The sequence below is a fragment of the Parasteatoda tepidariorum genome, chromosome 3 (genome assembly GCF_982258835.1).
Source record: "Parasteatoda tepidariorum strain Cologne lab strain chromosome 3, Ptep-v5.0, whole genome shotgun sequence".
In the NCBI taxonomy this organism is placed as follows: Eukaryota; Metazoa; Arthropoda; class Arachnida; order Araneae; family Theridiidae; genus Parasteatoda; species Parasteatoda tepidariorum.
The window spans coordinates 21,876,197-21,890,656 of record NC_141757.1 but is presented as its reverse complement, the minus strand read 5'-3'; the positions used below and the strand labels follow the sequence as shown (position 1 = coordinate 21,890,656).

At 26.6% G+C, this 14,460-nt stretch overlaps 1 protein-coding gene across 19 annotated transcripts in view; it reads left to right on the top strand.

Moving 5' to 3' along the window:
* Positions 1–14,460, top strand: part of faf (ubiquitin carboxyl-terminal hydrolase-like faf) — a 99,071-nt gene that overhangs the window by 10,780 nt on the left and 73,831 nt on the right. For all 19 annotated transcript variants that reach the window (XR_015432453.1, XM_087158946.1, XM_087158939.1 and 16 more), the window contains 11 exons: positions 1,887–2,031; positions 2,973–3,035; positions 4,998–5,192; positions 5,401–5,499; positions 6,336–6,443; positions 7,945–8,212; positions 11,176–11,263; positions 11,354–11,405; positions 12,636–12,707; positions 13,656–13,759; positions 13,911–14,025. Coding sequence is in view for 18 of the 19 variants with exons in the window: in XM_087158946.1 (XP_087015072.1) it covers positions 1,887–2,031; positions 2,973–3,035; positions 4,998–5,192; positions 5,401–5,499; positions 6,336–6,443; positions 7,945–8,212; positions 11,176–11,263; positions 11,354–11,405; positions 12,636–12,707; positions 13,656–13,759; positions 13,911–14,025 (1,309 nt within the window). In the remaining variant the exon portion in view is untranslated. The remainder of the gene's footprint in view (positions 1–1,886; positions 2,032–2,972; positions 3,036–4,997; positions 5,193–5,400; positions 5,500–6,335; positions 6,444–7,944; positions 8,213–11,175; positions 11,264–11,353; positions 11,406–12,635; positions 12,708–13,655; positions 13,760–13,910; positions 14,026–14,460) is intronic.

Genomic DNA, 14,460 nt, shown 5'->3' with positions numbered 1-14,460 from the left:
AATTTTCAAGTGGTTCTTTCCATTTGATCTCCAATGAATACGAAGCAGCCAAGGGGTTTCTGAGAAAAAGGGACAGAAACTGAAGCCTCCTGGTGTTAAAACAAAATTATTAACATTTAGTAATGGATTCGCATAATCAGTTTTCACTAATTTTGTGTAAAAAATCTTTTTATGTGTGTTGCTGTAGCACTAACTCCAGAAAATATATTAATCTCCGATTTTGTGAGAGAGAAAAATTTGAAGATTTAATAACAAAAATTTTTATGTTCTGAATTTTTTTCTTTTTAATATGAGGTGTGTTACTGATAAAAGAAATTTTTGAAACGAATTATAATTAATGCGTAATTAAATTTAAAAAAATGCATTTGTTGTCTTGATATTCTTGATTCTCCTGATAAAAATATCTTGTCCTGATTTTCAACTTTTTGTCCCACTATTCCTGTTTTTTTGGGGTGGAGGGAGAAAATATTTTTTATTTTCTGCAAATACAAGTGCAGATTTTACAATGATCAATTTGAAGTATCGAAAGATTTGGATTTTTGATCAAACCTCTCTTAATTTGCACAACTAAAGCTTATTGCCTCACCTGCAGATATCATGTCCTAAATTTTCAGAATTCAGTCATTTCATGAAAATAAACTCAATATTACATAATAAAGTTTTTATGGTCATGAATTCAAGAATCATATGCTTATTTATTATTTTCAGTAAATGTAAGTACAGTACAGAACCCGTTATCCGGAAATCAGAAAACCGAAAAACCAAAAAACCGGAACGAAATTCGATAAATTTTCCAGCCATTTTTAAAAAAAAAAAATTTTTTTCCTCATAAGATTTTAGGATTTTTCGTTCTTTTTTGAAAGATGTTTACCATACCATCATTTTAGAAATAATCATTACTGTATTACTTCATCGTTTTTTCTTCTTTTTAAGATTATTTCCAAATAATTTTTTTTTAGTTGGGTTTAACGATAAAAAAAACGGCTTTTTGTAGCGATTCAGAAAACCGGAAAAATCAGTTATCCGGAATAGCGATGGTCCCGATCGTTCCGGATAATCGGTTCCCTACTGTATTATCCTAATTAAAAGTAAAAGCGAAATAAAAGTTTAGCTCAGAGATAGAAATCCCAAATTTATTTTCGACTATGTAATGACTATGTATGACTTAATTTCAAGATGAAGAATAAAGCTATTATAAATTAATTTCCATATTTTCTAATTATTGGAATCATTTTGGGGTAATTAGCCTAATTGCCAGTGATGCTAAATAACCTATTTTCGCCAAGATGTCACTAATTTAAACCTTGTGTTTTTTTAATAAATAGACACACTAAAAATGTTTCATTGTGATATTTGTAAATATCTAGATAATTAGTCTAACTCACAGAGCTAAATAACAAGTTTTTACCAAGATTGTCTCAAATATTTACTTTTTTTTATGAAATAAGTAAAAAAACTGACAAGTTTAATTACAATATTTTATAATTATCTTATACTTTGTTATAATTAAGCCTAATTTACAGTAAAGTTTAACACCGTTTTACCAATTGTATGATGGTAGCTTTCTATTTTTAATATTTTATTGGTAATTAAGAGTTTGTAAGCTTAAATATAGCAGAGTACTCTTGATTATTTGACAATTTTAAACAAACATTGGTCTCGTGTATATCACATATCAGTGTTTTTACTACTGTATATACATTTGGAAATTTTTTTCTATGAAACTATAAATATTAAACTCAAACATCTTTTTGATTAATGGGATTTAGTTTTAATATGTTCTCATTAAATATTTTGTGTTTAACTTCAAAAAAAAAAAAAAGATTAATCAATTTAATGCTTAAAGAATGATTTAATATTAATTCAATCTTCTCATTTTCTTACAGGCTATTACAAATTTCATCTTTCAATGGAAAAATGAATGCCTTAAATGAAGTTAATAAAGTAATTGCTAGTGTTTCATATTATACTCATAGACATGGCCATGTTAATCCAGAGGAAGAGGATTGGCTGACAGCTGAAAGAGTAGCAGTAAGTATTTTTATCTTTTTCATAGATCAACTAGTACAGCTAATTTAAAAGCTCAATAAAGTGCTGCAGCTAGCAGTATAGCAGCATTAATTTTGTCTGCCAGGGTGCTTTTACATGAATTTAAAAAAAAAGCAAATTTTTTGGTTCTATTATGAAGAAAGTAAAGATATCTTACACCTTGAACAGCTTTTGAAATTTTTAAGTTGTATGATGCAAAATTTATGGTTTGAAAAACCCATATAAGATATGGTAATCAGTATTTTATGTTTATTGACTACAGGATTATTCTCCATCGCGGCTAGATCAAATAAATATTGGGAGAAATTTGCCTTTGTGGTGGACTTTTTGATGGAACTGACATGCACTTGGGTTACATGGGGAGGAAAACCTCCCTCGGTTAGCCTTGATTGCAAGGAGACTCTAACCCGGGATTCAATCTCAGTTCACCTCATTGGAAGGCGAACACTCTAACCACAGGAGATCCCACGTTTCAAATGCAGAATTTCTTCTTTCTGTCCATTTAAGAAACACGGAATAAAATAATATACAACAGGGTGGTTTGTTGAGAGCACACTTTTTACATCTGTCAAGTGTGCAAATTTTTTTTTTTCTATATTCCTATTTTTTAACTATAATACTCTTTATAGGTTTCGCAAATTTGTTTGAAATGAAGTAAAGACATAAAAAAATATATTGCTTATTTTTAATTCATAGTCTATTATTTGAATGATTAGATGCAAATTGACACTGATTTAAGTTTAGTTATCTATGATTAACAAAACAAAAATTTTTGGTACTTAAGTGCTTTCCCAAATTTGACTTTGTTTCACTGTTTTTTTCTAATACGGCTTCAAACTGTGATTTTTACCAGATTTTTTTTGACATTCGAGTAAATACTTATGTTCTTAATGCTTATATTTATTTTTGTTTTTTTAATTAAGGAATGGATAAAGGAAAACAAAGTTCTTCAGATTGTACTTAGAGACAGTTTACATCAGCCACAGGTAAAAAAATAAATGTCTTTATTTGTTATTTTAAATAAATTTAGCATAAATCAAATATAGTTTATAGAGTTGGGTAGAAGTAGTTTCAAAAATTTATTCTGAAAAGAAATAGTTTTTAAAATTAAATATAGCACACTTTCTCTTATGCCATTATTGATTACTTCACATGATGTGTATGCTACGTAGTGTTTTTAAAAAGTGCTTAAATGTGCTTATTTTTGATTTACGTTTTCTATAAGTCATTAAAGGTGCTTTTTTTTTTAAAATTCAGGGTTTGTAAAAAGTGCTTGATTTTAAAAAGAGATTTTTACTTTGTCGTGTCGATTTTCCTCATAAATGACAAAAAATGCATGATTTTCTCAATTTTCTCTGCAATATTTATCAGAAACTAGTTATTTTATCATGATTATGTAAAAGTTTTTGAATTTTATTGATTTTATGTTTATAAATCTAAGAACTTCAAGCGATGGAAAAAATTATTTTTTATTATTGCACACTTTCTAATTATGAATTTTTTTTTTGAGAAGTGATAAAAAATATTTCAGCGCTTAAAAACTACTTAAAATGCTTATTTTTTGTTAAAAAAGTCTGGAAACGCACCCTGTATAATTTAATGCAATGTTAAAATTGTTCTTTTTTTTTTGTTTATTTTTTCATCCAAATTTCTTGAATTTTAAAATGAAGTATTTTATGGAGCAATACAAAGTAAACTAAGTTTATTCCGTAAAGTAGGTAGCAAAATATTTGTAGGGGTCTGAACGAAATACATCCCACCTCTCCTAAAAATTGAATACCAGGGGTAACTTAATATCCACAGATCCAGTTTTCCATTATTAGCTCACAATCTTAATGTTTTTAAGATCAGGTCTTAAATAGTGCATATAATATTTTAAGATAGAAAATCGGGTACAAGAAGACTACAAACTTTAAAATATGGTTTCAATGAATTGGCTAAGAAAAAAAGTTTGAGCCCTGTGCATTGTATGTAATATAAAGCGGACTGTAATGGTTTGATTAAACAAAACTTAATAAAACAAATGAGCTATATACACGAAGAAAATTATTATGACTGCTACAATAGCAGTAAACAAGGAAAAGTAGCTCATGAGAAAGCTGACAAGTGAACTTCCTTGTTCGAAGTTCTGGTGTAAAAGAAAGCTTGCTTCTCTGACAGAGATGCAAAGTGGAGTGGCGGGTGCGATAAGGGTGAAACGCATAGGCGTATATTTTTGATATCTAACAAGCCCCTTCCTCTAACCCTTTGATTCAATCCATTTTTATGTAGTTTTTTTCTGTGGCTCTAATTACTAGCAAAACTATATTTTGGTGTTTTTTAATATAAAACAGCCTATGAGTTATTAAAAAAATCTGTTATTAATCGGAATTATATTTGAATTAAAATATGAAATCCAAAAAGTAGTAGTTTGAAATTTTTTTTCATTCCCATTTAAAAATTTGTCAATAATTGATTTTGTAAATTAAAGAATTTTTAATGATTGATAACTGTTTCTCTCAGATCTAAATCAGTGCAAATTCGAAAATTTTTTGTTTGGATGTGAGGCAGGTTTGAAAGATTTTACCTTTAACACAGAAAAAGAGACTGGTGTTTCATGCTGTATTTCATGATCATAAATTATTAAAGTATTAAATACAATATTTTTTTCTTATTTTGATCTAAATCAATCAATACAAAATAATGAAAAAAGTATGAAAAATATGTTTGATAAAAAATCTGCATCAAAGGGTTAACTTTCTTTTTTTTTTTTTTTTTTTCATAGTTTAGCAGTTAACCACCTTTTTGTTTGAATGTTTAAAAAATTTTATTTTCAATTGTATTCTTATCTTTAATCAACACTTTACTTTCTCTCTCCCTCTCTCTCTTACTATATATATGTAATACATATTTTGTATCCTTACAAAAATAGTTGAATCATATTTTTTCTTCTTCTTTTTTTATTGCAGTATGTGGAAAAGTTAGAAAAAATTCTTAGATTTGTAATAAAAGAGAAATCTTTAACGTTGGAAGATTTAGATGACATTTGGGCTGCTCAATCTGGTAAACATGAGGCTATTGTGAAAAATGTTCATGATTTGTTGGCCAAACTTGCATGGGATTTCACACCTGAACAGCTTGACCACCTATTTGAATGTTTCCAAGTATGTATCACTTGTGTTGAATACTTTTGTTAGATGGTTCTGTTGGAGATGTTGTGGTTTATAAGTCTACCAATTAATAACTGAATAAACTCAAAAGTTGATTTATTAGTTAGCTTCCAACTGGTCCAACTTAAAATGCATTTCTTGTTTTGCATAATTTTAATATTGGATGATAATTTTTTTAAAATTTTATATATTTATCTTGCAGACAAGTTGGACAAATGCTAGCAAAAAACAAAGGGAAAAGTTGCTTGAACTAATCAGACGGCTAGCTGAAGATGATAAAGATGGTGTCATGGCTCATAAAGTAATTTTCATTTGTTTGTGTTAGTTTTTGGTTACCTCTATCATCAATTACTGTTTTACAAGACGTTTTTAGTTCGATTACAAGATCAGGTTTCCACAAAGAAGTTACTGCACTGTAGCCAATATTCAATTTTATTAATTAAGCAGAATTACTGTTTGTTGAATTTTAAGCTATTTTTGAACAAGTACCATAACAGTTAAATATTATGTTTAATTTTGTCACGAAAGAAATTTTATTAAGAGTAAAATAATTGTATCATATCTTGTTTTATATATTTTAAAATGTGTTGTAAATTTTCCTTAGAAAGTATCTGAAAAAAATATTTTCTTCCTGCATTTTACATTGGAATGTATATCTCCTAACCTAGCGCTACATATTAATACTCGTTGATGATTTGTTGAATATGAAACTCCAGCCTCTTTTAAACGTCATATTTTAACTCACTGCAGAAATATCTTGGAAACTTCATTCCTTGATTTTCATGGTACTGTTTAGAGGGAAACAATGAATCTCCAATTCTCGTTTTTAAATCTTCTTGAGGCAAGTCAATTCTGATTCCTCTAATTTAGTGGTAGGCCCTTGTAAAAAAAATCTGTTTTCTGAAACTTAATTTAATGTTTTTGAAATGAAACATTATAATTTTATGTGACGAATTTAACTTGCTTTGACTAAATAAATAAAAAATTGTATTTATTCGCCTGGGAAAGGCTTAGAAATATTCAATTCTTTATTTGTTATTGCTATGCATATACATCTAAAGTGCTATAGATTTGAATTTAACTAATAATAAATGCTATTTAAAAGAGTACAAAATAAATGTTTATTTTTGTTTTAAGGTATTGAATTTGCTTTGGAGTTTGGCTCATAGTAATGATGTGCCAACTGATATCATGGACCAGGCTCTCACTGCTCATGTAAAAATCCTGGATTATAGCTGCTCTCAGGTGATTCAATTCTTTTATTTTAGTGAAATTGAGGCTTATTTTGATAATGTTTAAAGAAGGAATATTCATATATTAGCAAAAACCTGAAGAATTCTTTTAACAAACTTGAAAACAATCAATCTTAACATTCGCAGTAATAAATAGCGAGTGAAATTCAAAGTAAATGTAGCATCATATAGAATTATTTCTTATTAAAATGGGAAATGGTACTTTACATTAAGGTATGGCTTAGAAGTGGAAGAGGAAAGAAAACCAAATGTGTGTAAAAAGGAAAAGAAAAACCACATTTGTCTATTGTTAGTGAAGATGTTTACGCAAAAAAGTTCTTTCTTTTATACAATTTTTTTCATCCTTTCTGTGTCTGTAATTTTTAAATATTTTTTAACACAGAAAGATTATGAGAAACTTTAAATAGCTTTTAGTTTAAGTCAGAGTATTAGTAGAGTTAATAGAAATCAGGATGTTTAAATTGTACTTATTTTACTTAAAATATGCTTTTGACTTAAAAACCTTTCTTAAAAAAATTATGAATTGCATGCTTTTAGAGAATGGTAAATTGTTTGCTTATTTAACTCCCTTAAAATGCCATCCTTTTAACGAAATGCTGTACTAAAGACAAGATAATTCTAATAACTAATATGGTAATAATAATGTATTGAATCTGAATTATTAATATATATTTGTTAAATAAGTGAAAAATACATTTAATTTAAAATATTTAATAAAAAAAAATTATTATCATCATTTTTCTCCTTGCCAGATAATAATTTGGCTTAAATAAATTTCACGTGATTATTGAAATTTAATAAAAAGTATTAGATACTTAAATTATACTGTACTGTATATTGCTATATTGTCTAGATTTATTTCATTAGTGTATTTTATTTTTTGCAGAATTTTAATTAAACATTATTATTTAAATCTTAATTTATCTAAAATATTAAACATAAACAGAGTAAATTTTTCAATATTTTTATTATTTCACTTGTTATTTACAGTATTTTTACTACCTCTAAAAGCCCAAGCTGTCAACATTAACCCTTCTGAATTTTTAAATTATGTAAAAAAAAATTCTTTTTAATCTTTAGAAAAATTACTCTTAATAATCTTTTTTTTTTCCAAGAAACTATATATAATGAAAAATATTCTATCTTTGTTATACTAAGAAATAATTCTTAGATACAGTAGCAAACATAATTGAATCTAACCCATTTTTAAAAATAAGCTAATTTGAAATAGTACATTTTTTTAATATTTAATATTCCCACCTTTCAAATTCAAAACTAATTTTAATTTATCTCAGCATAGATTCTACTAGTTTTTTACAATCATCAATAGCTTTTTCACCCCTTTACAATTCTTTCATTAAGTTTCTTCCATTTTGTCCAGTTTCTCTTCGTTTTCTCCATTTTCGTCTGTTATTTTGGAATAAATAAATTTTTTCCTGGATAAAATGTCAATCCTGATTCATATTTAAGACTCTCCTTTTTGTTGTTTACAGGATAGAGATTCTCAAAAAACTCATTGGTTGGATCGATGTGTTGAGGAACTTAAGAATGACAAATGGGTTCTTCCTGCCCTGAAACAAATCAGAGAAATCTGTAACCTTTATTCAGAAGCACCTCCCAATTTTAATCATGCACAGAGATCTCCTCACATGCTCTATCGACATGAAGTGATCAATAGGTTGCAGCAGCACCACTCTCTTGTCATCCTAGTGGCAGACAATCTCACAACGTACATGAAACGTGCACATCTAATAGCAAAAGGTAAACAAACATTCTTTCAATTGGTTTTACATTAAATAATGCTTTTTGCTTGAATAATATCCAACAGATTTATTTATTTGATTATCGCTACTGTTAGGTCAAATTTTAGCCAGTGAAAATGGGACGAAATATTAGTATGACTAAAAGCCACTGTTTTCGGAAAAGAAACTATTTTATCAATATTTTTTATTACCAAGAATTTTAGTGATGGAAAAATATGTTGTGACACATCTCTTGGAAGAAAAAAAAACATTCTGGTTATGTTAGCACAATTTCAACCAAACTTTAATTATACAAATAAGAATGTTTCTTATCAGTTTTAAGAGGACACCATACCACGGGGAAAAAATTTCGGCACAAATTCTCTTTTTCCTTTATTACTACTTTAAAGTTTAAGTGCATGAAAAGTTAGTTCAGACAAACCTAGAGTAAGCCATGGAGTTTAATTTACTGAAAAGAAATTTTAAAAAAGAGAATAAACTATGTTATGATAGCTTAGGATTATGCAATAGGTAATTTCTCTTTTGATAATTTGTTTGTATTTTAATATTTTAAGTAGTTTTTTTTTTCAGTAATTGAAACTTCATGACTTACTCTAGATTTGCTTTACTTAAAGTTACTTTTTCTTTCTTTTAAATTAGTAATAAAGGAGAAAGATAATTTGAAATGAAAATTTTCTTCCACAGTATGGAGTCCTCCTAACAGCTGGAGGAGAGAATTAAAATTCTGATTATCAAATTTCATTGTTGCTTTTTTTATGCTGTTAGATCAGTCTTAGCTGAAAGCCTTAATTGTTCAAATATAACTATTTTTTTATTTGAAATTCTTTATTTTATCTATCAAATACTCATGAATATGAATACTAATAGATGGTTAAAAAAGTAGAAAATCCATATTTTAAACCAGAACTTCTTTTAGTAAAAAAAAAAAAAAAAAAAATTCCATAAGTTTGGAAATTCTGGCTCCCAAGGACTTCTAGTTTCCAATCTCTAGTGAAATCACTGGTGTATGATCTAATTTAATATTTGTAAGTTTACTCCAATGCTCTATTGTTTGGGCTCTTAAAAATACACAAAAATTTAGAACTACTCATTGATTTTAAGGATTTTTATTAAGTTGGATAAAATATCCAGCAGAAAGTTTGAAAGAGCAGAAAACGCAGGCAAAGGCCTTAGTTTTAATTATAATTTTATTTTTTGAATTTTCTTAATTTTCTTAGCAAAGAATGTTTTTTTTATTTTTTTTTTATATATATAATCCTAAAAGTTTTATTCTAGGAGAATTTTTGTTGTTGTCGTTTTTGTGAATGTTAATTATTCGTAAAAGTATAACTTTTTAATTTGTGTATGTGTGATTTTAGAAAATATATCCCAAAAACGTAAAATTGTAATTTCTTTTTTAAACATTTTAAAGCCTTAAATTTGAGCATATCATAAACATAGAAAAAATTTTATTGATGTTCATTTAGTTGAGTATTTAGATGTTCATGTGGGAAAAATATTGTAATTATTTTAAATTTCTAATTGTCTTTGCTTTATAGTTTAGGCATTTCATATGGCATTTTAGGCATTTCATTGATTTCAAGAAAGAAAGAAAAAATGCATGTGAGGATATTTTAAAAAATTGGGCAGTAATATACCAAATTTATATTAGTGTAGAATTGTTATCTTTTTTCTAACATTTTACTTCGACTTTTTTTTTTAGATTTCAATAGTTTATATTCCTTTAACCTTCATAACAATGAGACAATACAGCCTTTTTAAAAATCACATTTCTTTTCAGTTTAACTAAAATAAAGAACTTTAGATAGTCTGCTCTGACATTAGTGGAAAAAAATTATTCTCACAAGAGTTTTCTTTAAATTTTTCTTATAAATTTGATTTAATTTTAATTAAGAAAGAGAATAAAAAAGTTTGTACAAAACCCATTGTAGATAGTGTTATGACGAATAAAAGTATTTATAACTTGTTAACTATTTTAATATTTATGGCATGGTATCTGTTTTATTGCCTTACTACCACTCATTCAGCCAATTGAAGCATTCCCTTTTAACAACACACCTGGGAATGTATCCTCTATAGTTTTCAGCAAAGAAGAAAACAAAAACGTTTTTATTGATTTCAATTAAAAATATTAATAATGTTAAGGACCCAGATATTGGTGTATCTATAGACTATCATGATTTTGAAAAGTGAACAATCTGAAGAAAGTTTTTGAAAAACAAGTTTTTAATCTTTATGATTAAGATTTAATTGACAAGCATTTTAAATAAGAACCATATATTTTACAGTTAAAAGTGCTGTTTAAATTATTTACAAGAATAGTGTTTGTAGCTATCCTGATAAAAATAATTCTGTCCTTAACTTCACTCAAAGTCTTCATTATTTAAAAATGTATAGCAATTATGTTGTTTGCACTTTGTTTTCAGATCGTAGTGAATCCTTTTAGTGATTATTATTTTCTTATTTTTATAAGTTGTGAAAATAATAAATTAATTTAATTATCATTTTTTTTCTCAATTTTGTTGTTGTTGTAAAAGTGTAACTTTAATACATTTTGAATCTCTGTTGTTTTAGAATGCTCATTAAGCATACTATACTTATAATTTTAGGATCCATCCACTCCTTACTCAATGTTCAGTCTTACAAACCTGTTTCGAATTTTCAGTCATCATATGAAAAAAGAACTTAAAATTTTTGCTATCAAATTATTTTTCTTAATTTATTCCATTGCTTTTTTAGAAGTGGCCTTAAAGATACATTTATTAATATTTTTAAATTGCAAGTTATTTCTTATACTTTACCGTTTATTGCTAAGTCGAAAATACTTTTAAAGTGTCCTTTTACATTGATCAATTGTTTAATCTCATGACACACTAAAATGCATTTTTAAAATTAATCATACATTTTTCTATTTATGTCTTGAGAGAATGCACTGTTTCTGATTTTAAATATTTATTGCAGAACATCCTGAATTAGATCCCAATTCAGTTTCACCAGATAGCCGGTTTAGTCATGTCCAGCAAGTTCAAGAACGTTTGAATTTTTTAAGGTAATTTTTTTTAAATTTATTTTATAGGTAAAAGATATTTCTGTTTCTTACTCATTAAAATTTAAAAAACTTTTCATTTTACTTTTTTAGGTTTTTACTTAAAGACGGGCAGTTGTGGCTTTGTGCTCCTCAAGCAAAGCAGGTTAGTTTTATATGTAATAGCTATGTAACAAATTAAATTTTATCTCATTCTATTAATGTCAGTTTTATATCTATTTATAGCTATGTAATGAATTAAATTTTAACTTATTCTATTAATGATGGTTTTATATGTAATAGCTATGTCACAAATTAAATTTTAATTTATCATTCTGCTCATGTTAATTAAAATTCTAAAAAAGTGAAAGCTAGTAAATGTTTATTAAAAAATAAATATTCAACATATTTTCCAATTTTCATATCTGCCTTAGAGTAACTTTGTTTTGAAGTATGATGAGCTACACTTATTATTTAGTTAGAAAAAACTGTAGAGTTCAGAGAAAAATTGTAGAGAAATCATTAACTCTTATAATTTATATTAAGGAGTCAATCTATCTTACTAGAAATTGCTTCCAATCATTAAAAAATAAAATTGGATCTTTTTGTTCATATAAATAAAAATATTTTTTACAATTTCATATGAAACATTTTATTTAAATTCTGAAGAAACATCAAAATTAGCTTGCTAAAAATTAAAATAAACCTATATTGCCCAAACGCAGTCGAAATGGCTGGATTGTGAAAAAATAACTAATGTGTAAAGAAATTTGTTTAAAATTAATTTTTAATTTTTTTTAAATATTATTTACAGTTATATAACAAGTTATTAGTAAATATTACCTCTTAAAAAATATATGTTTTACAAAAAGTCACAAAATTCTAATATATTGTGTCATTATATGCATTATTGTTTTTATAATTGAAATTAAAAAGCCGTCAAAATTACTTCCTTGGACAATCTAGTGTTAAGTTAACTGAAAGTGTAGTATATGTTTACATTAGCTTTACATGTTATGGTATGGAAAATAATTATTTATAGTTTTTTGTCAAAAAGTCAGACTATTTGTTGCAATGGAAAGTTGGTCAGAGTAAATTTGGTTTACTCAAAAATGTTATCTATGAGAATAATGCATCAGGTTCACCGCATCTGGATTGTGGTTCTCTTAAATCTCTAACATTCAAATTCACCATTTTGTCCTCCTGAATTTATGAAAATTATCTTGATAATTGAAATGATACTGCAATTACTATGCTGTATACTGTTTATGTTATGCATTTACTGTTTTTATGACAATTTGAATTTATCTGAAGTTTAAAAAAATTGTAGTTGGAGTTCTTACAAATTTGCTTAAATTTTTACTTATTAATTTTAATAACCTTTTTATTGTTTTAGATTTGGTCCTGTCTTGCTGAAAATGCAGTTTATGTCACAGACCGTGAAGCGTGTTTCAAATGGTTTTCAAAGGTATTGATTTTGTGTAATTAAATAATAATTTTTAGTTCATTAGAACTAAAGATTATTGTTGTTTGTTTAAAAGGTTATGTTTGAGAGAACCTATTAATCTTATTTAAAAGGGCTGTTTCCCAAAAAGATATTCATTATATTTCATGTAGTTCATGTTTGTCATTGCCAAAACTAGTTTCTGGTTCTATGGAAATTCCCTTAACTGTGCAGCAAATTTGAAAGATATTATGGTTCAATTTAACAATGTATTAACATTTCAGCAAATTTGAACCATATTATAGTTCAACTAAACTCTATAAAGATTGCTGCAATTTTGAATTATGTTATGGTTCAACTTAACACCATATTAAGTTTGCTGCAAATTTGAACATTATCATGGTTTAATTTAACACAATATTAAGCATTACAGCGATTTGAAAGAGATTATGGTTCACCTTAACGCCATATCAAGATTGCGGCATCTTTTGGTTCAATTTAACGCCATATGAAAGTTATATGTTTGTTTTATTATTGAATCTAGACTTTATTTTGGTTGTACATTTTATTTGACTGGGATACAATTGTATACCTGATTTCTTGTGTATTAGTTCCTAACTCACTAACTCAATGAAATTTGCATTTGAACATTTTAATCTAATCTAATTCGTTTGTTCTGAGAGACAAATGTCCTCCTTGCATTTTAAGAAATTATAAATCATAGTGATAAATGACTTATAGTTATAATCAAATTTTTTTAAAAAAACTTTTCTTTGGTGTTATTTCCAGATAGATACAGTGCAAGTTTATGCAATTTCCATTAGATGATAGCTCGAAATATCGTATTGAAATAATTCTAATATCTTAATTATCATAGTTATTAAAGTAAAGTATCTAAAAATTCTGACTGTATCTAGTGTATATATTATATACTTTTCAGTAAAGTGATGTTAAAAACAAACATTTTTTTAGCTCATGGGTGAAGAGCCAGATCTTGATCCAGACATTAACAGAGATTTCTTTGAAGGAATTGTTCTACAGTTGGATCCTTGCTTATTAACAGAAAGTGGGATAAAGTAAGTAATTTTTTTTAAAGAAATTTTTGATTTCTTAGTGAAAGTGAAATTTTTTGAGTTATGAGATAATATGAAAATGTATAGAATCTTATGAATGTGTTATAATCTTATTATATCTTAATTCTATTATATTTTTTCATTCATTTATTAGGTGTTTTGACCGTTTCTTCAAAGCTGTAAATTCCAAAGAAAGCAAACTTATAGCTAAAAGGAGGGCATTTTTAATGAATGACTTAGAGCTTTTAGGTTTAGATTACTTGTGGAGAGTAAGTTCTATTTTTAATTTCTTCATTTTATCCTCTAAGCATTTTGATTTGGCAAAATTGTGCAGAAATTTTCCTTTATGAACTACTTTTTCATTGAATAATGTATGAGAAACTGGTCTTTTGATGCAGGAAAGGTTCTAGCTGTTTTTCTTTAAAGAAAAAATTTATAAGAACTTATAAAGTGTTAGTTTTGGTTATTATTAAGTAACTTAAGTTGGCAAAAGTTATAGTTCAAACTAAGCATCTTTTTACCCTTAAGAAGCTGATTTAGTTTGTTATATCCTATGCATAAGTCAGAATTAAAATTATAGTAGTAAAGTTTAGTTGTTTTGAAGTACATGATCATTAAGCTAGAAAAAGTTGGTGTTTTTTAGACTGAGAAATTTTCCATAACAAATTCTGTTTCACATCCTTTGGTTTTTTAAAATTTAAAAG